This window comes from Mercenaria mercenaria, chromosome 6, assembly GCF_021730395.1.
Source record: "Mercenaria mercenaria strain notata chromosome 6, MADL_Memer_1, whole genome shotgun sequence".
Lineage (NCBI taxonomy): Eukaryota > Metazoa > Mollusca > Bivalvia > Venerida > Veneridae > Mercenaria > Mercenaria mercenaria.
In genome coordinates, this window is record NC_069366.1 from 82,705,709 (window position 1) to 82,729,196 (window position 23,488).

Here is a 23,488-nt window from a genome sequence, read left to right on the forward strand (position 1 = left end):
CCTTTCGGTTGCCATGGCAACCAGAGTTCTGCATGGAATTCAATTCTTTGAACAATTTTGAAAGGATGCCACCCAAGGATCATTCCTGTGAAGTTTGGTGAAATTCTGCCCAGTGGTTTTCAAGAAGATTTTTTTACAAACTGTTGACGCACGACGGACATCAAGCGGTCACAATAGCTCACCTTGTCACTTCGTGACAGGTGAGCTAAACAAGAGGACCATGATGGTCCCGAATCGCTCACCTCTTCCCACATGACCCAGTTTTGAGTATGACGTTGTTTTTTCTATTATTTGACATAGTGACCTAGTTTTTAAACTTGAGTGACCCAGTTTTGAACTTGACCTAGATATTATCAAGATAAAAATTCTGACCAATTTTCATGAAGATCCATTGAAAAATATAGTCTCTAGAGAGGTCACAAGGGTTTTCTATTATTTGACCTATTGACCTAGTTTTCGAAGGTACGTGACCCTGTTTTGAACTTTACTTAGATATCATCAAGGTGAACATTCTCACTAATTTTCATGAAGATCTCATGAAAAATATGGCCTCTAGAGACGTCACAAGGTTTTTCTATTTTTATACCTACTGGCCTAGTTTTTGACTGCACGTGACCCAGTTTCAAAACTGACCTAGATATCACCAAGGTGAACATTCAGATCAATTTTCATGAAGATCCATTGAAAAATATGGCCTCTAGAGAGGTCAAAAGATTTTAATAATTTTAGACCTACTGACATAGGTTTTGACCGCAGTTGACCCAGTTTCAAACTTGATCTAGATATCATCAAGATGAACATTCAGACCAACTTTCATACAGATCCCATGAAAAGTATGGGCTCTAGAGAGGTCACAAGGTTTTTTTTATTATTTGACCTACTGACCTAGTTTTTTATGGCACGTGACCCAGTTTCAAACTTGACCTAAGATATCATCAAGGTGAATAATTCTGACCAAATTTTCATTGAAGATCCATTCAAGGGTATGGCCTCTAGAGAGGTCACAAGGTTTTTCTATTTCAAGACCTACTGACCTAGTTTTTGATCACAGTTGACCCAGTTTCAAACTTGACGTATATATCATCAAGATAAACATTCAGACCAACTTTCATACAGATCCCATGAAAAATATGGCCTCTAGAGAGGTCACGTTTTTTCATTATTTGACCTACTGACCTACTTTTTGATGGCACCTGACCCACTTTCGAAATTGACCTAGATATCATCAAGATGAACATTCTGACCAATTTTTATGGAGATCCATTCACAAGTATGGCCTCTAGAGATGTCATAAGGTTTTTCTATTTTTAGACCTACTGACCTAGTTTTAGACCGCACATGACCCTGTTTCGAACTTTACCTAGATATCATAAAGATGAACATTCAGACCTACTTTCATACAGATCCCATGAAAAATATGGCCTTTAGAGAGGTCACAAGGTTTTTCTATTATTTGACCTACTGACCTAGTTTTTGAAGGGACGTGACCCACTTTCGAACTTGACCTAGATATCATCAAGATGAACATTCAGACCAACTTTCATACAGATCCCATGAAAAATATGGCCTCTAGAGAGGTCACAAGGTTTTTCTATTATTTGACCTACTGACCTTGGTTTTGATGGCACATGACCCAGTTTCCAACTTGATCTAGATATCATCAAGGTGAACATTCTGACCAATTTTCATGAAGATCTCATGAAATATATGGCCTCTAGAGGGGTCACAAGGTTTTTCTATTTTTAGACCTACTGACCTAGTTTTTGAAGGCACGTGACCCAGTTTCAAACTTGACCTAGATATCATCAAGATGAACATTCAGACAAACTTTCATACAGATCCCATGAAAAATATGGCCTCTAGAGAGGTCACAAGGTTTTTCTATTATTTGACCTACTGACCTTGTTTTCATGGCACGTGACCCAGTTTCGAACCTGACCTAGATATCATCAAGGTGAACATTCTGACCAATTTTCATGAAGATCTTTTGAAATATATCGCCTCTAGAGAGGTCAAAAGGTTTTTCTATTTTTAGATCTACTGACCTAGTTTTTGATGGCACGTGACCCAGTTTCGAACTTGACCTAGATATCATCAAGATGAACATTCTGACCATTTTCATGAAGTCTTGTGAAATATATGGCCTCTAGAGAGGTCACAAGGTTTTTCTATTTTAGACCTACTGACCTAGTTTTTGATGGCACGTGACCCAGTTTCGAACTTGACCTAGATATCATCAAGGTGAACATTCTGACTGATTTTCATGAAGATCTTGTGAAATATATGGCCTCTAGAGAGGTCACAATGTTTTTCTATTTTCAGACCTACTGACCTACTTTTTGGCCACACGTGACCCAGTTTCGAACTTGACCTAGAATTTACCAAGATGAACATTCTGACCCATTTTCATAAAGATCCCATGAAAACTGTGACCTCTAGAGATGTCACAAGGAAAAGTTTACGCACGCACGCACGGACGCTGCGCGATCACAAAAGCTCACCTTGTCACTTCGTGACAGGTGAGCTAAGAAACATTCTAATTCTCACGAGTTTCAAACTTAAATTGTGGTCCCTAGTGTTGAAAAGATTTTCCTTTCATCTGGCCTACTGACCTAGTTTTTGACCCAACATGACCCAGATTCAAACTTGACCTAGAAATGATCAAGACAAACATTCTGACCCAGCTTCATAAAGATCGAGTCACAAATGTGGCCTCTAAAGTGTTCACAAGCTTTTCCTTTGATTTGACCAGATGACCTAGTTGTTGATCCCACATGACCCAGATTCAAACTTGACCTAGAAATCATCAAGCCAAACTTTCTAAGTTTCATAAAATTGGATAACAACTGTGGCCTCTAGTGTTCACAAGCTTTGCCTTTGATTTGACCAGGTGACCTAGTTTTTAATCCAACATGACCCAAATATCATCAAGACTAACATTCTGACCAAGTTTCATAAAGATTGGGTGACAAATGTGGTCTAGTGTTCACAAGCTTTTCTATTGATCTGACCTACTGACCTAGTTTTTGACCCAGATTCAAACTTGATCTAGAGATCATCAATACTAACATTCTGATTAAGTTTCATAAAGATTGGGTCACAAATGTGGCCTCTAGAGTGTTCACAAGCTATTGCTTTGATCTGATTTACTGATCTATTTTTTGACCACACATGACCCAGTTTCTAACTTGACCTAGAGAGCATCAATAACATTCTGACCATGTTACAAAAAGATTGGGTCAAAAATGTGGCCTCTAGTGTTCACAAGGCAAATGTTGACGCACGATGGACAATGACCAGTCACCTAGTTTTTGACCCAGATTCGAACTTGTCCTAAAGATCATCAAGTTTAACATTTTAAGTTTCATGAAGAAAAAGTCATAAATGTGGCCTCTAGAGTGTTAACAAGCTTTTCCTTTGATTTGACCTGGTGACCTAGTTTTTAACCCCACCTAACCCAGATTTGAACTGGAGCTACAAATCATCAAGATTAACATTTTGACCAAGTTTCATTAAGATATGGTCATAAATGTGGCCTCTACAGTGTAAACTAGCTTTTCCTTTGACGGGTGACCTAGTTTTTAATCCTGCATGACCCAGATTCAAACTGGACCTTATTTGTTTGTTTTGGGTTTAATGCCGTTTTTCAACAGTATTTCAGTCATGTAACAGCGGGCAGTTAACCTAACCAGTGTTCCTGGATTCTGTACCAGTACAAACCTGTTCTCCGCAAGTAACTGCCAACTTCCCCACATGAACCAGAGGTGGAGGACTAATGATTTCAGACACAATGTCGTTTATCAAAAAGTCACAGAGAACATACGCCCCGCCTGAGGATCGAACTCACGACCCCACGATCCGTAGACCAACGCTCTTACCTATTGAGCTAAGCGGGCGGGCTCGAACTGGACCTTAAGATCATCAATATTAACATTCTGACCAAGTTTCATGAATATACAGTCATAAATGCAGCCTCTACAGTGTTAACAAGCTTTTCCATTGATATGACCTGGTGACCTAGTTTCTGACCCCAGATGACCCAATATCGAACTTTGTCCAAGATTTTATTGAGGGTAACATTCTGACCAAGTTTTATTAAGATCGGGCCAAAATTCTGACCTGTAGGTCTTAACAAGCTTTTCCTTTGATATGACCTAGTGACCTAGTTTTTGACCCCCAGATGACCCAATATCGAACTCGTCCAAGATTTTATTCAGGCTAACATTCCGACCTAGTTTCATTCAGATTGAGCCTCTAAAATGTGACCTCTAGAGTGTTAACAGTCAAATTGTTGACGACGGACGACGAACACAGGGCGATCACAAAAGCTCATCTTTGAGCACGAAGGTGAGCTAAAAAAATACTGGTTTAGCCCACTTGACAATTTAAAAGCCCCTTTTATCTCAATAACTGACAACTTGTAACAATTATTATTAAAAGCTTTTGTTTTCCAGGTCAAATATTTTCAGTTTAGATGCAGGCAAAATACAGGAATGTCTTCCATTCAATGTAGTGCAATACTGGTTTAGTTTCTGTCAAGTCATATTTGCATTGTGATACAATCTGTACTTTTTACAGATACATACTGAAAGGAGATACACTTTGATCAATGTGTCCAGGTAAACAAAACAAGAAATTTCAAAATGTATAAAATCAACTTTTAATGACATGATTTTACGACACACAAATGTTTTAAACGACAAATAAAATGAAATGAAATAATGTTAAAATGATTCCCTACACTACCTTTTAACCAACAGTACTCTAGTACTGTTTTACGGGTAAAGCAGTGTTACTTCAATGCCTTAATTTTCCAACAAGGTACAAAATTTCATCATCCCACAATTATGTGCCCCAATGGATTTACAAATCAAATTACAAGTGCCATTATGCTTAAATAAATATCTTAAACTTCCTAAAAATATTCTTTAACTTAAAATGTTTACACCGTATTCAAGAAGGATGTTTACACTGAAAATCACTTCAAGAGAACTTTTTGTGACAAAGAAGAATGTGTGTAATTAACAGCACAGATGCAAAATTTTGATCTAAAGCCATCCAATTATGCAGCTATTTCCCCATCATACCCTCCCAATTAGCAGCAATTAAGTCCTGCTGCATCAAATATTGTAAGCATATCTTTGTTAAGGTCCAGGAATGAATTCCCTGTAGAGCTGCCTTTTCAGCACAATAGTCACTTTTTACATGGAACACTGGAACAACACCTATCCATAGTCAGCTCAAAATCTTGGTCCTGAAATAAACATGTGCATATAATGTGATATGTACAACAGCAATATAACTTATCTGTACACAGAACCTATCTCAATTTGCTGATAAAAGTAATGACTTGTCAAGTTGACCGCTCAATCTTTGGACATATCACAAAAATCCAGCATTACTTTTGAGTAAATGTGATTTTCTCATTTCTACAAATATTATGTGGTATGACAATTGCAATTCAAATCTTGTCAGACTAGCATTAATAGCACAATGTCCTCAGAAATTCTGATGTAAAATCACAGCATTTCTTTAACATTCATATAGCATACAAAGGCCTAATACTACACATGTGTCTCCCTTCAATAAAACAAGAGGACCATGATGGTCCTGAATCGCTCACCTCTTCCAACATGACCCAGTTTTGAGTATGACGTCGTTTTTTCTATTATCTAACATAGTGACCTAGTTTTTGAGCTCATGTGACCCAGTTTTGAACTTGACCTAGATATTATCAAGATAAAAATTCTGACCAATTTTCATGAAGATCCATTGAAAAATATGGTCTCTACAGAGGTCACAAGGTTTTTCTATTATCTGACCTATTGACCTAGTTTTCGAAGGTACGTGACCCTGTTTTGAACTTTAACTAGATATCATCAAGGTGAACATTCTCACTAATTTTCATGAAGATCTCATGAAAAATATGGCCTCTAGAGAGGTCACAAGGTTTCTCTATTTTTATACCTACTGGCCTAGTTTTTGACCGCATGTGACTCAGTTTCAGTACTGACCTAGATATCATCAAGGTGAACATTCAGATAAATTTTCATGAAGATCCATTGTAAAATATGGCCTCTAGAGAGGTCAAAATATTCTAATAATTTTAGACCTACTGACCTAGTTTTTGACCGCAGTTGACCCAGTTTCAAACTCGACCTAGATATCATCAAGATGAACATTCAGACCAACTTTTATACAGATCCCATGAAAAGTATGGCCTCTAGAGAGGTCACAAGGTTTTTTTATTTTTTGGCCTACTGACCTAGTTTTTTATGGCACGTGACCTAGTTTCAAACTTGATCTAGATATCATCAAGGTGAACATTCTGACCAATTTTCATGTAGATCCATTTGAGGGTATGGCCTCTAGAGAGGTCACAAGGTTGTTATATTTCAAGACCTACTGACCTAGTTTTTGATCGCAGTTGACCCAGTTTCAAACTTGACCTATATATCATCAAGATAAACATTCAGACCAACTTTCATACAGATCCCATGAAAAATATGGCCTCTAGAGAAGTCACGTTTTTTCATTATTTGACCTACTGACCTACTTTTAGAAGGCACGTGACCCACTTTCGAATCTGACCTAGATATCATCAATATGAACATTCTGACCCATTTTTATGGAGATCCATTCACAAGTATGGCCTCTAGAGAGGTCACAAGGTTTTTCTATTTTTAGACCTACTGACCTAGTTTTTGACCACACATGACCCTGTTTCCAACCTGAACTAGATATCATCAAGATGAACATTCAGACCAACTTTCATACAGAGCCCATGAAAAATATGGCCTTTAGAGAGGTCACAAGGTTTTTCTATTATTTGACCTACTGACCTAGTTTTAGATGGCTTGTGACCCACTTTCGAACTTGACCTAGATATGATTAAGATGAACATTCAGACCAACTTTCATACAGATCCCATGAAAAATATGGCCTCTAGAGAGGTCTCAAGGTTTTTCTATTATTTGACCTACTGACCTAGTTTTTGACGGCACATGACCCACTTTCGAACTTGACCTAGATATTATCAAGGTGAACATTCTGACCAATTTTCATTAAGATCTCATGAAATATATGGCCTCTAGGGAGGTCACAAGGTTTTTCTATTTTTAGACCTACTGACCTAGTTTTTGATCGCATGTGACCCAGTTTCAAACTTGACCTAGATATCATCAAGATGAACATTCTGACCAACTTTCATAAAGATCCCACAAAAAATGTGACCTCTAGTGTGGCCACAAGCAAAACTTTACGGACGCACGCACGCACGGACGACGGACACTGCGTGATCACAAAAGCTCACCTTGTCACTATGTGACAGGTGAGCTAAAAAATCGACATAACAAGCAAAAGCAGCATTTAACCCAAAATTACTGAAGGTAGTCTACTTTACTGGGTTTGTTTCTAATAGATTTTAAGTCACACCAGCATATTAAGTCACAAGACGACCATCAACAAGCAAGATGTATGACCACATAGCAAGAAAAATTTAGCAGGGCTCAAACCCATAGTCATTTTTACAGCTAATGACCTTAATTAAAGCCATGGTGGCCTACAGAAGAATAGCAATGGAAGCATACTGCATTTTGCTTATAATCTCATTTTTTTGCTGGAGCTTGTTAGTTCGAACCAATAATGTACGAACAGAATTTGACAACATACACCTCAGCCCCTTATCGCAGACTAGGTTATTTTCGTGCAGGCTTTCTTTAGTGGTTTCATTGTTAGAAGCCTTACCAGCAGTGTTCAAATTTGGCGAAAGAAGTGTGTTTAGGCCATGATGCAAATCAATATTCACAAATGAAATATTATGAATTTGAGCGTGGCCAGAAATGAAACCTAGTCTATCTATATCTGTAGTATTAAGATGGAATGACCAAACAAGTTCTAAGAATTATGTTTTAACTTTAATGCATTTTTAGGCGACTGTCCGACAAGTGTCTATATCATGAGTGTTGCAGGTTATACCTTGTCCTCTCATCATGCCTGGGGGTGGTCCTCTCATACCTGGTGGTGGTCCTCCACCTCGGCCACCCATCATGCCACCTCGCATCATACCTGTAATATTAACAACTTATCAATATATTCTTTTCCCCTAAAAGTTTCAACAAACATCAATGATGAACTTTTGTTAAGAAATAAAAAATGCATTTTCGCTCTGTGTACCATCTTAACTGTGGAAAGGTAAATTAACTACAAATATGAAATACTGTCTTTAATAGATATGGCTTTGCTCCTCAAGAGTTTTCAAGAAACATTGTTAATAATACAACAGAAAAGAAACATGAACAGAGAAACAGAAAAAAATTTACAACATGATTTCCAAAAGCAAAGACGCAGAAATATTTTCAAAATATGAAAACAAAGAAACGTAAAACAAACAAACAAACACAATCAGACTTCATTCTAATCTGCAGGGCTTTTTTCCCCCTATAAAGTATAAATTTGCCTCCGGTAAAAGGAGGCAGTCCCAAGGCAAAAGTATGTTTTCCCCCAATGCTGAACTTAAAATTCCCAATGATTGTTAACTTTCAGGGTTCTTGCTGCTTTACAATAGTTTTGCTACTTAATCTGTTTATTTTGGTTCTGTAAACAACACTTATAATATATACTGTTTAACAATTACCAAAATGCAGCCCCATATTTTACACACAAAAAACACCTTTATATAGATTATGCTAACTCAATTTTTCCCAGTAACATCCAGGAGCGTTTTCCTAATTCTACCGGTGTTGGTGGCATTCCCAAAATGACTGAAAAAAGGCCTGATCTGTATCTTTGTGAAATTAGTTTCAACTAGGTCTTTCTGGCAGTATATTCAAGTCTAAAATGCTGACTATAGATTTGAAGAACTGTTCATTTATTGCCTGATTGTATTTGCTCAGCTGTGTAAAACTAGATTCACCTGCTGTTCTGTAATTCATTCCTAATAAAGGACAAAAACGTGACAAAAGTTAACTGGAGTTTTTAAATATTTCATTTTACTTCAGCAGTGTATGTTCAATGATCTATACACTAGTACTAGAAAGTGATTCCTTTTTCTGAAGAGACACTGACATTATTTTTTTCTAATCAACTGAAAGGTCCTCTGCAACCCGAAACACTTCAGGACTAGATAATGGTTAAAGGTATATACAAGACTAACACTGCGAAAAATATGTGCATATACGGGAGTATACGGTCCCGTATATGTCTAATATACGAATATCATATAAAAGGTATCTTTCCTGAAAGTATGATCAAAACCTACGCCTTAAACATACTTTTGGACCTTGACAATCCCTAACTTTGAATACTGACATAAACTGTTGAAACGTATTTATGCTAAGTATGAATGAACGGATCCATGTGAGAAAAACATGAATGTCCAATGAAAGAATACGGGATTCCCGTATATGGAATGTTCCATATACGGGAAAAATGTTTCCGTATACGCCCGTATATTAAGAGTATACGGAATGCGTACACTCCCGTATATGAAACTATTTTCCGCAGTGTAAAGAGCTACATTAAATCATCACGACCTACTCCAAAAACCATTTTTATCCATTCAGGGATTTTTCAGGGGTTTTTGGGAAAAAGGCCCCTGGTCAAATTGGGAATTTCTAACCAGGGCTTGAGCTAGGGAGCGACTTGAGCGAAATAGTCGCTTTGTAGCTCCCCACTTCGCTCTAATCTAACATCAAAGCGAAATTCAAGTCGCCCGATTTTTTTATCCCCACTCCTCCAGTTATCCGCTATCGGCCTGTTGACACTTGACTGGAATACACGATGGCATAATTTAAGCTCCGCCTACTTCAGATTACGGAGAAGTGCGAAATGACACTTGTTTTGTAAACCTGACTGCTGATAAACAAAGCAGTAGGGATTTATATTACATAAGCTTACACATTCTTTTTTGACCATTAGAAAGTATCTTACCGTGTTTGGCTCCAGTAATTTCCTTAAATCCACTTAATTTTACTGGTATTTTTCAAAACCCAAACTTTAGAAACATAATATTATCACTGACACTTTCTGTGACTAAAATAACGTAGCTGAAATTTACGCAGATTTTTGACATCTGCCATCAGAAACTGGGTTAAACCTGTTTGACAACTGTTTCTTTTAATGTGTGCCGACACCGGCATATCAAAGAGACACCAGCAGATCAAAGAAGATGTGTATTCCGTGTGATGTCATAGTGATGTCACTGCTACTGACATGTATTTAATTCACATACTTGTTATTTAAAGTGACTGACTTTGAGTGCATTAGTACTGGGAGCTTGATTGATTTTCTTTTTTTGCTGATATGGAATTAACTTTTTTTAATTGTATTCATATTTAAAGGGTTTTCTTGGTTTGGACAATCATTGCAAGAGTGAAAAAAAAACTTGAATTTGCAGTTTAATCACATTAGATTCACAAGGTTAAAAATGATAAGAAAACAGAATCACTGAAAATTTCAGTGAATTTGTTATTTACTTTAAATTAATATACTTTGTAAACAAAGACAGGAAATAATAAAAATAGTAACGTTATATTAAGCATATTTAGTTCCTTTTTCAGCTTGCATGTCATGGTGCTAAAATCTTTCAACGTTTTCCCTAAAATCTCGCCACTTCTCCCTAAAATCTCTCCACTTCTCCCTAATCTTACCTGAGGGAGAAGTGACTTCTCCCTAAAATCTAAGCCTAGCTTAAGCCCTGCTAACGCGGTAAATTGTCAAAATTGGGAAAATGTATCGACAAAAATCAAATGATTATAACATATAATTATGTTATTTGAGAACTGATTTTTTTAGGACTGTTTTTCCAATATTGCCAAAAAAAAAAAAAATACAGTAACTCTTCATTTGTCATCTTTAAAGCTTTTATTTACAGTTTGTTTTCACCACAGTCGTAATTGAATTCTCCAAAAAGTAGAGTGGCAAATAGGGTGTTTGTTCGAGTGGAAAACTGGGTCGCGAAAATGTGTTCACGACAATTGATTTTAATGGTATAAGAACTATCTGTCAGCATGTTTTGGGTACTTTATTCAATTAATATTGATCTTTTCTTGCATTCTGAGAGTTTTTTGCGTGCAAATCATACATTTATTTAGCAAAATCTTGTATTTAATTTTTGCCGAGGCTGCAGACGTCATGTTACTAAAAATAGAAACGAGTTGGTTTTTCCAACATTTTGTTTGATTTTCTTGGGAAACAAAACTTACTAAGCAAGAATTAGCTTTGAATAACAAAAGATAATTGATTTCAATTGGGAAATCTTTCTTTTGATTGGGAATATTTTGCTCCAGATTGGGAAAAATGGAGCATATTTGGCATTGGGAATGGGGCCGAATATCGGCCCCGTGAGACAGGTTGAAAAAGCCCTGCCATTTCTCTGTATTCACTTCCATCCATAGTTACCAATACAGACAACTCTATGAAACAAGAGGACCATGATGGTCCTGAATCGCTCACCTCTTCCAACATGACCCAGTTTTGAGTATGACGTCGTTTTTTCTATTATTTGACATAGTGACCTAGTTTTTGAGCTCATGTGACCCAGTTTTGAACTTGACCTAGATATTATCAAGATAAAAATTCTGACCAATTTTCATGAAGATCCATTGAAAAATATGGTCTCTAGAGAGGTCGTAAGGTTTTTCTATTATTTGACCTAGTTTTCGAAGGTACGTGACCCTGTTTTGAATTTTATCTAGATATCATCAAGGTGAACATTCTCACTAATTTTCATGAAGATCTCAAATATGGCCTCTAGAGAGGTCACAAGGTTTTTCTATTTTTATACCTACTGGCCTAGTTTTTGACCGCACGTAACCCAGTTTCGAACTTGACCTAGATATCATCAAGGTGAACATTCAGATCAATTTTCATGAAGATCCATTGAAAAATATGGCCTCTAGAGAAGTCAAAAGATTTTAATAATTTTAGACCTACTGACCTAGTTTTTGAATGCAGTTGACCCAGTTTCAAACCTGACCCAGATATCATCAAGATGAACATTCAGACCAACTTTCATACAGATCCCATGAAAAGTATGGCCTCTAGAGAGGTCACAAGTTTTTTTTATCATTTGACCTACTGACCTAGTTTTTGAAGGCACGTGACCCAGTTTCAAATTTGGCCTAGATATTATCAAGGTGAACATTCTGACCAATTTTTATGGAGATCCATTCACATGTATGGCCTCTAGAGAGGTCACAAGGTTTTTCTATTTTTAGACCTACTGACCTAGTTTTTGAAGCACATGACCCTGTTTCGAACTTGACCTTGATATCATCAAGATGAACATTCAGACCAATTTTCATACAGATCCCATGAAAAATATGGCCTTTAGAGAGGTCACAAGGTTTTTCTATTATTTGACCTACTGACCTAGTTTTTGATGGCACATGACCCACTTTCGAACTTGACCTAGATATCATCAAGATGAACATTCAGACCAACTTTCATACAGATCCCATAAAAAATATGGCCTCTAGAGAGGTCACAAGGTTTTTCTATTATTTGACCTACTGACCTAGTTTTTGACGGCTAGTGTTTCCTGCAGACTCTTAAAGGGGCATGGTGCTTCCCTTGAAAAGGGGCACTTTTAACACGCGGTTTGGCATTGAAAGGGCATTCGTCCAAGAACGCTTGTCGGCGTCATTTTACATACTATTTTCTCTATTTTCTCACTGAATTTGAGAATCTTTCATATCTCAGATATGGGATAGATATTTTGTAGTATTCTTTATAATGCCTACCATGGCATGTTGTGAAAGTGCTTTCCTTTCTTTTGTTTAGTTTAAACAATATTTATTTTCATTATAAATTATACGCAAAGTCAAACAGTTTTATATATCAATAAATAATAACATGAACATAGCTTTCTAGTCTAAGGATATGTAAACAAGCCTGTAGAGGCTTATATTAATACAGCTCCTTAGTTTGCTATTACTATTTTGCTAGTGTTTTGGGCAAGCCAAAACGAAAGTAGAATGCGACGTAAAAAGTATATGCTGTGAAATTTGCTAGATTAGTTCGTCTGCCACTATTTTTCTTTTGTTTAAAGATGACACTGATGATTCATACTTTCAAATATTCTTATTCTGTTACCCTCATGAAGTGTTAGCTTGCATTTTCAGAGACAGATTTCAGGTGATAATTAATAAGCAACAAGTTTTATTGAACAACTATCAGTGCACAACTTTATTTTGTCAATCATATCATTTCACCACTGATTTACGTTAATAGAAATAGGCAGTTCGTCAAATCTACATGTAATCAATGACTTTGTACCTATACTGCTGATTAAACCCATTGTTCTTCCTTGCCAGTAAGATTTAGATGACAGGTCGAGTCGGAAAGTTATATTTTGCTAGTGTTTTGGGCATGCCAAAACGAAAGTAGAATGCGACGTAAAAAGTATATGCTGTGAAATTTGCTAGATTAGGTCGTCTGCCACTATTTTTATCACTCCCCCGTTGCTCGGATGTTTTTGCGATACATACAGTGACTGACTATGAATCTGTTGTTTTTTTTTTCGTCTAATCACACATTATTCAGTAATATAAACATAAATGTGAATACCAATGGTTCATTGCGAGTAATAACTCAAAATTTCGGCTTGCTTGACGCATGCGGCTGTGCACTTTCATCTTAAATTTCGGCCTTATAAAATCATTTTGACAAATTATTTACGAAAACAAAACTAGGGCCTTGCATTTTTAGTTTATTCATTTAAATTTCGATCAGTTTTTATAACTTAATCGCTAAGTTATCGGTTATTTTCATACCGATGTACGTTTTCAAATTTTCAAGATGGCGACGACTTCTGCATCGGCGCGTCATGAATGTCCTTCGTAATATTACAAATCAAGACATCGGTCGATTTTAATGAATTTGGTATCGTTCTAAAGCTTAAACGTTTATCTTATTATTTTTATAAATGATATCCGTAAAGGAATAAAATAAATCTTATAGATAAAATTGATATAAAATATTTTGAGTCTGGTCAATTTTCATGGGTTGGTCGGCGATCGGCAAACCTTCAATATTTTATTTTTAAAGGCCTAATTAGCGCATCGAAAATGTGCGATAATCAGTCTACATTTTAAATGATTACAACCTTTTAAAATAATTATCGTTTAATTGACCGTTTTAATCATATCTTCCGTAAAAAGGCTACATGTTGCTTCACCGTCGACGTGCTAAAAACAAACAAATTTTCATCTGCTGTTCCCAATTAAACTATCATAAAACAGTAATTGATTGCATTATCCTGTCAGTTCTTAATCAGAGTCATTCACGGTGGATGCACCCACGTGTCGACCTGTTGATCACAGCCGCTAATTGGCGGTACAATACACGGAACATGGCCCGCGGACATTGGCTTTCCAGACTGGTTTTGAAAGGGCACTTGTCAAGATAAATATACAAGCTTCATAGAATAAAAGGGCACGTGGCGCAAACGGGCGGTTTGAAGGGCAGCTTGGCGGCACTTCAAACGGGGCATGGCGCTGCGCCATGTTAAAAAGGCCTGCAGGAAACACTAACGGCACGTGACCCAGTTTCGAACCTGATTTAGATATCATCAAGGTGAACATTCTGACCAATTTTCATGAAGATCTCATGAAATATATGGCCTCTAGAGAGGTCACAAGGTTTTTCTATTTTTAGACCTACTGACCTACTTTTTGACCGCAAGTGACCCAGTTTCAAACTTGACCTAGATATCATCAAGATGAACATTCTGACCAACTTTCATACAGATCCCATGAAAAATATGGCCTTTAGAGAGGTCACAAGGTTTTTGTATTATTTGACCTACTGACCTAGTTTTAAATGGCACGTGACCCAGTTTCGAACTTGACCTAGATATCATCAAGGTGAACGTTCTGACCAATTTTCATGAAGATCTTGTGAAATATATGGCCTCTAGAGAGGTCACAAGGTTTTTCTATTTTTAGACCTACTGACCTAGTTTTTGAAGGCACGTGACCCAGTTTCGAACTTGACCTAGATATCATCAAGATGAACATTCTGACCAACTGTCATAAAGATCCCTTGAAAAATGTGACCTCTAGAGTGGTCACAAGCAAAAGTTTACGGACGCACACATGGACGCACTGATGGACACCGCGCGATCACAAAAGCTCACCTTGTCACTTTGTGACAGGTGAGCTAAAAAGAGTCATTTTAGATTTCTGCTGAAAGGTGCAATATATACAAGACAGTAGTTTCACCTCAGTCACCTGGTTCTTTAATGTGCAATGTGTAAAGCACCTATATGGGACATAAATTTCAAACTACAGACAATCCTTAAAAGACTATTAGTATTTTATATGGAGTGTCCAGCCTATGGTGGGGTTTGAATCTTAAACCTTCCCGTTTCGAAGCCTGTGCACTAACCAATGAGCTTTGAAGGACTCTTAAAAACAATGGCCCTATATATTTTGCAGTACCTCCTTGTGGATTCATCATTTGCTGTGAAGGACCACCAACTCCTCTTACTGGTCCTTGGAGACCCGGTGCAGCTCCTCCCGGTCCACTCTGTACACCACGTCCTGCAGCACGCCCTGCACCTGAGCCAGGTGCAGCCCCTGATAATGGAACTCTTGACATGCCTTCCTGCAAAACAGCATCAATGTTTCTGAATGCTGGCATGTAAAATCATCTAGCAAATCACTTTCAAAAGATGCACTATTTCAAGTTCTGTTATCTTCAGTTTTTAATTTTTGTGTAAGCAGAATCTGATGCCAAAATTTGTCAAAACAACACTTTTTCATTAGTATTTCCTCTTAATTGGACAAGGCCAGCAATTTTTCTTGAAACAACTTTCAACCAAATTTTTACAAATGGTATGATATTTAGATGACTTAAACTGTAATAATACTAATTAATTTTTTTAAGAGAATGGTCGAAGCAGCCTTTCTATCTTCTAATTACAACTGGTCCAAGTTGCGCTAATTTACTAAACAGACTTTAGAATAAAGACATTAAATTTCTGTATTGGGTTGCATAGGTTAAATTTTTTGTTTCTACTGATTTAAAGTCACATTGCCCCTGGTTAGGTCACAAGGCGACTTCCCATTTTCTGGTAGTGAACCTGGGTAGATGGTTCAACCACAGACCTTCTGTCACATAAAAGAATCCTACAACCAACTCAACACTTCCAAGCCACAGTAGATGCAAGAAGAGAAAAGCATCACTTACTTCAGACGGTGGTGGACCTTCAACAGTCATCGAGACAAGATGTTCCCCTCTTAACAAGACCAAGCCCAAACTTCTCTTTTCTTCCCGTTCCCCCGACTTAGCTGTCTTTGGTTTAACTTTCCTGAATTCATCACAGTCACCAAGAATGAGGTTCATATGCTTGTCAAAAGCTGTAACAGAGCAAGATCATCCATGTCAAGATAATATATCACACTTCTTTCCCATTTATCTCAATCTACACTTAGTATTTCAATTTTCAAAATGACTTTAAAGCAGCACATTCCTTCAAACTTGAGCAAGTTCATTCCATCTACCGGTAAGTAATTTATGTTCAACTGATAATGCTTGAAAAGCATTCTGTTTCTGTAATTGCATTGCAATTCTCGACAACACTAAATCTGGGTTAACTGAATATAACTGAAGCAGATTTTGTTCTACATGTAAATTAATCTTTACGCAGCGAATTTTCAAAAATGGTCCGGTCCATCATTCAATTTGGGTAATACCATTCTTATTTGAAGGGGTGTCGACTGAATATTTACTACATGAGGTGCAGGCTGACCTTGGTCTGCACTGGTCACAAAGGTAGAATAGTTTAATGGAACATTTTTTAACAACAACAAATTATATCACTAAGATAATAAGGCAGCAAAGCTAATTTTATATCTTAGTTAAATAAGGTTTTACCTTTAAAAGTTCCTACAAATGTTCTACCGTCCTGCAGTGTACAGCGCATCCGGTAGTTGATGTGCTGCAGCATCTTGGAACTCTTTCCAACAACCTGAAAATGTAACAAGGAAATATTGTTTATCAAAATTAGCCAATCTTACTGTTGACAGAACATGTTCTGCATGAAAGCCCCTACTGATATTATCATTTTGTAACTGGGCACTTCTGTGCATAAAAATTCAACTCTAATTAGAACTGAAAGTAAGGCATTTGATCACCATACAAATTTTTTAAAGATGCTGTAAGCTAAGGTTGCCGCATTTACCAGTTTAAACAAGTCTGTGTCATGTTTGACTGGTAAATGTTTACAAAATTTCTACCCTTGATTTCCAACCATCAGTCTTTCCAGGGTTAGACACTAACTTATTTGAACAAGGTTCCCAAAGGAATCTCTACTTTTTAAATCTGGGGGTCCTCCTCGGGCTTTGGGATCCCTCATAATATGATATATAAAAATAATCACAACAGGTGTCTTATGAGAAGCTACGGTCGTGACCCCAGTGGGATTCGAACCCGCAACCTCTGTATTGAGTGGCTGACACCTTAACTACTACAGAAGAATGTATCCAAACTGATATCAATTTACATGTTTGCCAATGTCAAGGCAAGGTCTCGATTTTGGAGACACTTGTATCTTATAGATATAATCATTGTCAAGCCTATTGTGACAACCACTAAAATTTATAATATCAAAAAAAAAAATTCTTGAAATTCTTGACTTCTCTTCATATATTTTAAAATATAAAATCTTAATATTACCTGGCATATATAATTCCGATGATACAAAATTTATTGTAGTTTCTCTTTGAGGTTTGAAGATATAAAGTGTTAAAGTAAGGGAATTATATTTTTAGGCATAAAATTCTGTTTTGGATAACTTTCACATTGAAATTCATATACAATTTCATTTTGATGTTTGAAAGTTTGATTTATAGTTAATAGACTTATCTTCCAAATCGGAATCGGTAAGTATTTATATAAAAAAAAACAACCATCAAACTGAATAACACTACAAAAATAACGGATCGTAAAATTTCTGAAAGTGCAAAGATCGCTGAGATCGGGACTCGTAACCGACTACAGTATTATTGTGCTAAAAATTAAAATATTTTTAGATAATATTACGTAATATTTTGATGATCAAACGTCGGTACATCACGGGTTACTTCCGCTGCAATTAACTCTTGGGGTGTCATAAAATATTTGGAAGCCGCGGGCCTTCTGTTTTGATTAATACTTCCCGTTATGTAAGGCCATAAATTCCAAGCCTTGTTGTTCAGGGGAAATCTGCATGTATCACGCGTGACCTTCATGACCTAACACATTTAAAAATACTTAGATGTGAAATGGTTGTTATTTTTAGAACGAGGAAAGTCCCGCGAACCGGCCAGTTGCAAGCAGTTTTCTCAGTAATTTTCCATGACTTAGCGTCGTGCACATGTAGGAAAAAACCCCGTTGTCTTTCTTTGCAAAGTACTCGATATATTTAAATAGTAACCACATGATCTTGCACGTAAATAATGATGACGAAATCCCATTATTTTGAGTTAGTAAACATCTGGAATTTGTTTCTTTAGGAAAAGAACGAAAATAAAGCGATTGATTATGAGACATGGGATAAAACGATTCTGTTCAAATGGCCGTTAATCGGTATTATACGTTTCTATCGGGTAACCGACAGACACGGGTCAATACGTTTCTGTTTGGTAATCGATAGATACGGTGATAAATGTATCGATGTGGGAAAGGGTTAAAATATTTTTCAAACAGGTATTTATCTTTTACTTTTTGGATATCATTGACAAAAAAAAAAAATAGGTATCCAGCCGGAATCCCAGCTTTTAGAAGTTGGTGTTCCTCCTCAAAATTTGGGATCCTCGGGGCCCCCGGGACACCATTAGTGTCGAACCCTGCTTTCTCTGTTCATAAAACAACTGTTTCTGCCTGTTAACTATATTATACGTCTCTTTGTAAGCCACCATTTTGTGCACTTGTCTGATAAGTGATCAATTGCATTATCTCAACTTATCTGGAAGGAACTGAATGAAATGTTTCACTTATTACATGCATGGATAAAACTAACAGAATTTTAGACAGGTAGGATCACTTAAATTTTTTCACATTTTCCGAAAATTCAGTCATCAATGTTGACAGAAAATCAGCCGTCCGGTAACTGATTTCAATGAATAAGTAATTATTTTATATAGTTTTAACTGTTATTTACTTAAGATAGCAATACTTCTTTGTAAACAAAATATTGAGTGAATATAGGGATTTTTCTAGAGCGGAATAGCAGTGCGCAGCGCCCTGCCCATTTTTAGCGCCGCCCTTCTGCCCGAAATCGCCGCCCTTTTGCCTTTCTTCAGCACCCCTCTGCCCTTTTAGCACTGCCCCTTTGGCCATTAATTAAGTATTTCTAAACGAACTGCCCGAGTTAAAAAAAATATGTGCATTTATACACGAGTATCAACGGAACGTTTATTTAACAGTAATATAATGAATGTATTAATAATGACAAGATTTGCACCAGAATTATTAAATTATTCAATAGTATTTTTATGGTATCAGGGGTCAAATTTAACAATATTTTCTACTAGCTAAAATTAGCTAGTGCCTTTTTTGTTCACTAGCTAAAAGGAAAAGATACTAGCTAAAATCAAACACGGGTATTTTAACAACGCAAAGTATTTCTTTCTGTTTACATTTAAAATACTAAAGTTGGAATTCCAAAATAGCGATCTATTTTTAGTTACAAAATTTAGCGAGCCGACCATCCGGATCATTTCAATACTCTTTTCTGGGGAATATTCTGGGTTACTAAATTATTATCATAATGCAACCAAATCAATAAATATTAGATGTTTTGATACACTAGTCAGAGTCTATAATAACCTTTGATGAACTGTCGGTAGGCATACAGCTTGCATGTTTTACACGCCATCTTTGTCACAGTCGTTTGATCGCTGAGAACAATTTCAAGGTCGACATTAAGTTCTCTCTGCCATTTTTTTACTGTTTTTACACTGGCGGTTACTGGCCTTTCTTCCGGATCTTCATGTTTTTTTGGCGCACTGGCCTCGTCGGTATTGTCAGCTGCCGACCGTTTCAAAAAGTTGGTAATTTTCACAGACATTTTTTTTTAAATTTTGGGATTCCAGTAGGCTAATTATAGTTACTAAATTTAAACAACCAATTAGAGTCCTCGATACCTAAAAAACGTCATTTACCGCCCAACGTATCTGTCTGCGCATTCCGAAATGATTTACACTGGAAACGATTACGTCATACACATATTTGAACTTTTTTTACGATTGTGGTCGGATAAGATTCAACTGAAACTATATTTGGAACTTTTATTATTGTACTGTCATGTTTTTCTTTAGGAGTATTACATTTGCCTGGCATTTCATTGACTCGCTAAAATTAGCGAGTGCTTTTTCAAGCCACTAGCTATTCTAAATTTCCACTGGCTTTTAGCGAGTATGCGTGCTTAAATTTGAACCCTGGGTATATTTCCAATCAAGAAAACTTTCCAAACAAAAATAATGTATGCAAACATAAAACAAACTGCATGTATTTATAAATGACAAGCATGTTATATAGACAAACAGGTATTAATGTTTTTCCTGACATTCAGATTCATTTCAAACCTTTCTGTTGTACCTTTCAATGTAGACATTACATCAAAAACCATGGAAATCTACCTTACAATTTTCGTAGAAAAAGGTACGCAACACGCAAAATGCACCCTGCCTTTTTTAGAGGTCTAGAAAAATCCCTAGAATACATACCAAAGAATATTTTTCGTCATCTCGAACAGACTACTGATTTTTCAGTCGATAAAACGAATGAGATCGTGTTGATATTCTATTTTTAGAAATGATGAAACACTGATCGCCAAACGTCCATGTTATTTTGTAAAAAGTGATGTTTTTCTAATGGCCTAAACTTTTAATTCTTTTTGATGAATGGAATTGGAAAGCTAAAGCTTATAAAACAAGCATTTGACAATTATTTCAAAATAAAATGGATTAATTATGAACATCAAACTACTGTTTTTCTAAAAGTTTTGAACATTACACTGCCGCTATTGATACTAAATGTCATCTAACACAGTTATTCATTTTAAAAAATATTTGAATACTAAAATATGAAAATTGTAAGTATTTCAAAATTGTTTTAACTTTGAAAATCCAGTGAAAAACTTTTAAGTTGTTAAAATTTAAAAAATCTGATCCCATAAAAATATTGTTTTGCCCGCCACCAGATGAACAAATTTTAATGAGTGACATCATGGCGATCTTGCTATTATTGATTTCGGCACACTTTCGTTTTGTAAGTATCGATATCTTTAGTAAATAACAGGTATCGTAACTTATTCATTAGAATATCTTTTACCGGATGGCTAGAAAATCCTCTGAAGATTTGCTAGCCGTCTGGCTAGAAATTATGCAGGCTAGGCGTCACATACCGGACAGCTAGACACTTCCTTATTTATAGGAGGTACTTTTTTTCTCTAGACTTCTGGAGTCGTACTGATAGAATTTCAGACTCCTGTGCCTGTATTCAACTAAGCAGTCGCCGAGTAATTTTTAAGCACAAGTGCATCATACTTATTTTCAAATTAAACACTCTCTAGAGTCTAGTTTGCCTGCCATAAATTTTGACACCGATTTTCGCGACAAAAGTTAAATCATGGAAACATTCCCAAATAACAATAGCATTCCATCGTGTCATATGCAGTAAGTTTGAAACATATTCTAAACTGAATTCACATATCCCGCTTGTGTAACCGTCATTTCCTGCTGGAAATGACAAAAAAAATCTGAAACAATGGACACCCGAAGCCGGCAATTTTGAAGGTGCGAGATGCATAAGTCTGATAAATACCCCATAAAATACACTATCTGGATTATAAATGAATATACATAGGTCATAAATATAGTATGTTTACCATCTTTCAAGATATAATGACGGCAGATTCCGTCGATTCAAAGATTAGTCCACCAAAATGTTGGTGGCGGTTCGTCGTATTTTCGTTTTGCAAAGCGCCACCTGTAAACAAGTGAGGGTTAAATCTCGTATCGACACGGACGTACTAGGATGTACTATACCCGGGTCTTCATTTGGAACGGCGTTGGGATTGCAAAGTAACTGTATAGGTCAAATATCATTATGCAAAGAGCTTTTTATATTTCATACTATGTTAAAGGAGCAAAATAGAAAAATTGGAAACTCTATAGATCGCTCAACACGACAAAACTGAAAATGTTGCAGGCTCGGTTTGATCAAAGAACTTTACAAATAAATACTTCTTTGGTTTGATTGACCCTGTTCATGGGCGGTAGTGGAAATGTATGCTACGGTCCACGCCCTCTAGACCCGGGTTGAGCCAGAACTTAACATTTACACATGTTAAAGTATTAAATGCTAAAGATGATATTATATAAATATTTCAGTTAGATTACCGTTAACAAAAATATCCAAGAAGGAATAACGAATAATAATATATTACATGATTTTTTTTCTATGAAAAATGTTATATATTGTTTCTTAAATTTTAATCCATCTCGGCATGATAACGAAATATTGATTACTCCTTGGACACATTTTGTCAATAATTGGTTTGTCTAAATATTGTGTTAATAAAAATAAATATAACGTGTCACTTTAAATCATTCATTAAAATTGAATTTAAAGATCATTTGATACAATATTGGAATAACTCTGTCAATTACTCTCCGTTTCACATGGATAAAAAGAGCATTGCTAAAGCAAATAGTTCTTTCAAAATTTAGCACTATCTGTCTATAAATACTGCATGACACCCTTGTGAGTATTTTATGCAGGTGCGCGTCAGTGCAGAAGAATTTAAAAGCAGGAATTAATGTACAGGAGAAATAAAGTAATACTGTATTATACATAATGTATTTGTGAGAATTTGAGACAAAGCTGATAGTGTTAGTAAAAAGGCGAAATGTACAGTAAAAGGATTAAAAACAGCCTGGTCACTCAGAAGTCTTGGCCCAGCTTGGTCACCCCTTGCCTAAACTTGTCCAGGGTAGGTGCCTGAGCAATGTCAGCCGGCAAAGAATTCCAGAGTATGATGGTAGCCGGACAGAAGGAGAACTTGTAATAATTACAGGGTGTTTGGATTTGCCGAAATGATAGGGAATGCATATATCTAGTGAACCGGGTAGGAGGTAAAATATAAGATGGCATTGGCACTGCAAACAGTCCATGGACAATCTTGTAAAACATCAGTAGCCTGGCATCATTCCTCCTGTTTGCAAGGGAACGCCACCCCAATTGTTCTAACATGTGTGTGACACTGCTGTAATTCGAGTGGTCACTGGTGACCCATCGAGCGGCCCTGCGTTGGACCATCTCGATTTTATGTATGTTGTGCTGTGTATGGGGACTTCACACTGAACTGCAGTACTCTAGTTGTGGTCTAACAAGGGTTATATTTCGATCTTCTCAGATCGTTCAGCACGACTTTTATGTCGTGTTTACTGGTACTTTTAGTTTCTCAGCATGAACATTTCGGCCTGGGTGGTTCCAA

The 23,488-nt window shown here is 36.5% G+C and overlaps 1 protein-coding gene across 2 annotated transcripts; it reads right to left on the minus strand.

Annotated features, from left to right (window-relative positions):
- Window positions 1-4,644: 4,644 nt before the first annotated feature.
- On the minus strand, window positions 4,645-22,006 carry LOC123548387 (small nuclear ribonucleoprotein-associated protein B-like). 2 transcript variants are annotated; one of them, XM_053546495.1, is made up of 7 exons: window positions 21,878-22,006; window positions 16,882-16,975; window positions 16,195-16,364; window positions 15,444-15,609; window positions 8,915-8,935; window positions 7,978-8,067; window positions 4,645-5,254 (listed from the first exon to the last, which is right to left on the minus strand). In XM_053546495.1, exons 1-7 carry the CDS (start codon window positions 21,878-21,880, stop codon window positions 5,241-5,243), a joined length of 558 nt encoding a protein of 185 aa, XP_053402470.1. In that variant the 5' UTR covers window positions 21,881-22,006; the 3' UTR covers window positions 4,645-5,240. The 2 variants fall into 2 exon arrangements, with proteins under 2 accessions (XP_053402470.1, XP_053402471.1); XM_053546496.1 differs by lacking the exon at window positions 8,915-8,935.
- Between the last annotated feature and the right edge of the window lie 1,482 nt (window positions 22,007-23,488).